Source organism: Triticum dicoccoides, chromosome 3A (genome assembly GCF_002162155.2).
Source record: "Triticum dicoccoides isolate Atlit2015 ecotype Zavitan chromosome 3A, WEW_v2.0, whole genome shotgun sequence".
Classification (NCBI taxonomy): Eukaryota; Viridiplantae; Streptophyta; class Magnoliopsida; order Poales; family Poaceae; genus Triticum; species Triticum dicoccoides.
Window position 1 is genome coordinate 734,139,216 of NC_041384.1, and position 2,588 is coordinate 734,141,803.

At 49.7% G+C, this 2,588-nt stretch overlaps 1 protein-coding gene across 1 annotated transcript; it reads left to right on the forward strand.

Moving 5' to 3' along the window:
- The first annotated feature begins 873 nt into the window (after nt 1-873).
- LOC119273566 (protein BOBBER 1-like) lies at nt 874-1,841 on the forward strand. The gene is made up of 2 exons (XM_037554685.1): nt 874-1,265; nt 1,382-1,841. Exons 1-2 carry the CDS (start codon nt 963-965, stop codon nt 1,721-1,723), a joined length of 645 nt encoding a protein of 214 aa, XP_037410582.1. The 5' UTR covers nt 874-962; the 3' UTR covers nt 1,724-1,841.
- Nucleotides 1,842-2,588: the final 747 nt, after the last annotated feature.

A 2,588-nucleotide genomic window follows, 5' to 3' on the forward strand; every position in this document is an offset into this window, starting at 1 on the left:
GGAGGGTGGGGCGTGGCGGGGAAGATGGAGGCGCAGCGGGGAGGGTGGGGCGTGGCGGGGAAGATGGAGGCGCAGCGGGGAGGGGGTTGTGGTGGAGGGAGGGAGGAGGCGCGGCGGCCGGGGAGGCGGCGGCGCGGTGCAGCGGGAGCGGCGGCGGCCTGGAAGGGCGACGGCGGCGCGGCTAGGGCTGGGACCGAGGGTTAGGCTGATACCATGTAGAGGAATATGATGCAACTCTCAATGTATTGATAGGTGCATATGCACAAGTATATATAGTACATAGGGCAAGTCATATCCTCAACTATACACAAGGAGGAGACTTGGAGTATAAGAATACATGTGCTAAATACATATCTCAACACCGTCGACGATGAGGTGCCTACGATGAGTTCGTAAATTTTAAGATGATATGCCGGCTCAGTCTTTCGAAGTGCTCATAGGGATAAGGTATGCGTGCGTGCGTTCATATGGGTAAATGTATGTGCGTGTATATGAGCGCTTGCGTCTGTACTGTCTTAAAAAAATACACATGAGACGTCATCCTAAGGGGTTTGCGATTCCCCTCAAATTTCTCTAACCATACGTCTCACATGTGGCATGGAGCGTTGGACGCTTGTGGACGGCGTTTGAGGTGGCTGAGACGAGGTGAAATGGGCAAGAGGAGCAAGCTCGGATCCATGACCATCAGAGACGGAGACGTTCTACGAGACGCCGCGGAATTGGAGTAGACACCGGCATAGTCGGAATACGAATCCAGCCCGGGCACCTCCAGAAATCTTAACCGGGACGGCCTCGCGCGCAGAGGTCTTTTTCAATATATAAGTAAACACAAACGGAACCCCAAAGCCCAAAGCCCCATCAACTCATCTGCGATCGAAACCCACCTCCACCAGAGATCTCGACGCGAGCGCTTCCCCAAGTCGATCGAAACCCTAGAGTAGAGTAGAGACAGAGCGGCGGCCATGGCGATCATCTCCGAGGACATCATGCAGGAGGACGAGGCGTCGCCGCAGCAGCAGCAAGCGGCGGCGGCCGTGAAGGACAACAGCACGCAGGTGGAGAAGAAGGAGAAGGAGGAGAGCAAAGGGAGACAACCAAACGCCGGCAACGGTCTTGATCTGGAGAAGTACTCCTGGGCGCAGCAGCTGCCGGAGGTGAACATCTCCGTCCCCGTCCCTGAAGGAACAAAGGCGAGGTTCGTAGTCTGCGAGATCAAGAAAGACCACCTCAAGGTCGGGCTCAAGGGCCAGCCTCCGATCATCGATGTAAGTAGCATCAAACTATCACTATCAACTATGTGCACAACAGTTCATCTTGTCCTTAATTTATTTCTGTAAAATCTCTTGCTGATGCAGTATTAATTCGTTTCTTATATTACCAGGGTGAGTTGCACAAACCCGTTAAGGTCGAGGACTGCTTCTGGAGCATCGAGGACGGGAGCTTGCTGTCCATACTGCTGACGAAGCGTAATCAGAGCGACTGGTGGAAATCCCTGATCAAAGGCGATCCAGAGATCGACACCCAGCGCGCCGAGCCGGAGAGCAGCAAGCTCTCGGATCTGGACCCGGAGACGAGGCAGACCGTGGAGAAGATGATGTTCGACCAGCGCCAGAAGCAGATGGGCCTGCCCACCAGCGACGAGATGCAGAACCAGGACATGCTCAAGAAACTCAAGTCCCAGTACCCGGACATGGACTTCTCCGGGATGAAGATGCCTTCTTAGATTGTCTCTTAGCTGGAGCCTAGAGGATTTAAGGCGATAATGCCGAAGATTTTAGATGGAGAAATCGCTTCTACCTTAATTAGTACTTTCTATTTGGGTGTCTTGGGACTTTAGTGTCTGTTTACGCATGTACGTATCTTTTGCACTTTGCTATTTGGATGACTTGGTTTGTAGTGTCTTATGGTTATGTGGCAACAGTTTTACCGATGCTTCGGAAGTTAATTAGTATGTGCCGACGTTTGAGTAGTCCTTCTATGTCAAAATATAGCGCATATTAATTTTGTCTTAAGTGGGAATTTGATCAAGTTTACAAAGAAGTGGATCTTTGGCTCATGAGCTGCTCACACAGCAGCCAATCAGTGTGATATCGATCCCAAAGGTTCAGACTTTGGGATGTACTGTTTGAGAAGGGAAAAAGTTCAGGCGCTGAGAGGCTAAGCAGCTAACAGAATAAAAGTCCACAGTTTGGGTTACATAGAAAGTGTTCAGTCAACAAGAACCTGGATGGCAAGGCTGCACCAATAATGAATTAATGATACACACATTACTTCGGACGAAAGTTTCATTCAATTTGCTGCGCAAGCTAGTGATCCATTTTTTTTCATAGCCAAGATCCTTTCTCACGATGAAGGAGTGAGTAATTATCATCAGGTTCCAGTGACCCAAGATGCGAGTGCGAGTGCATATCAAATTATGAGTTATTTCAGATTTTAGCAGACGCACCGAAGAAACGTCATGATGGGCACAGCTCTATTATTTGAGGTTGTTTCGTTCGTAATCGGTCTGTGAATTAATGTTCTTTTCTTTAACAGACTAAATAATTGTTGCTGGTTCGATCATACAGCGCAATATTTCTGATGATATT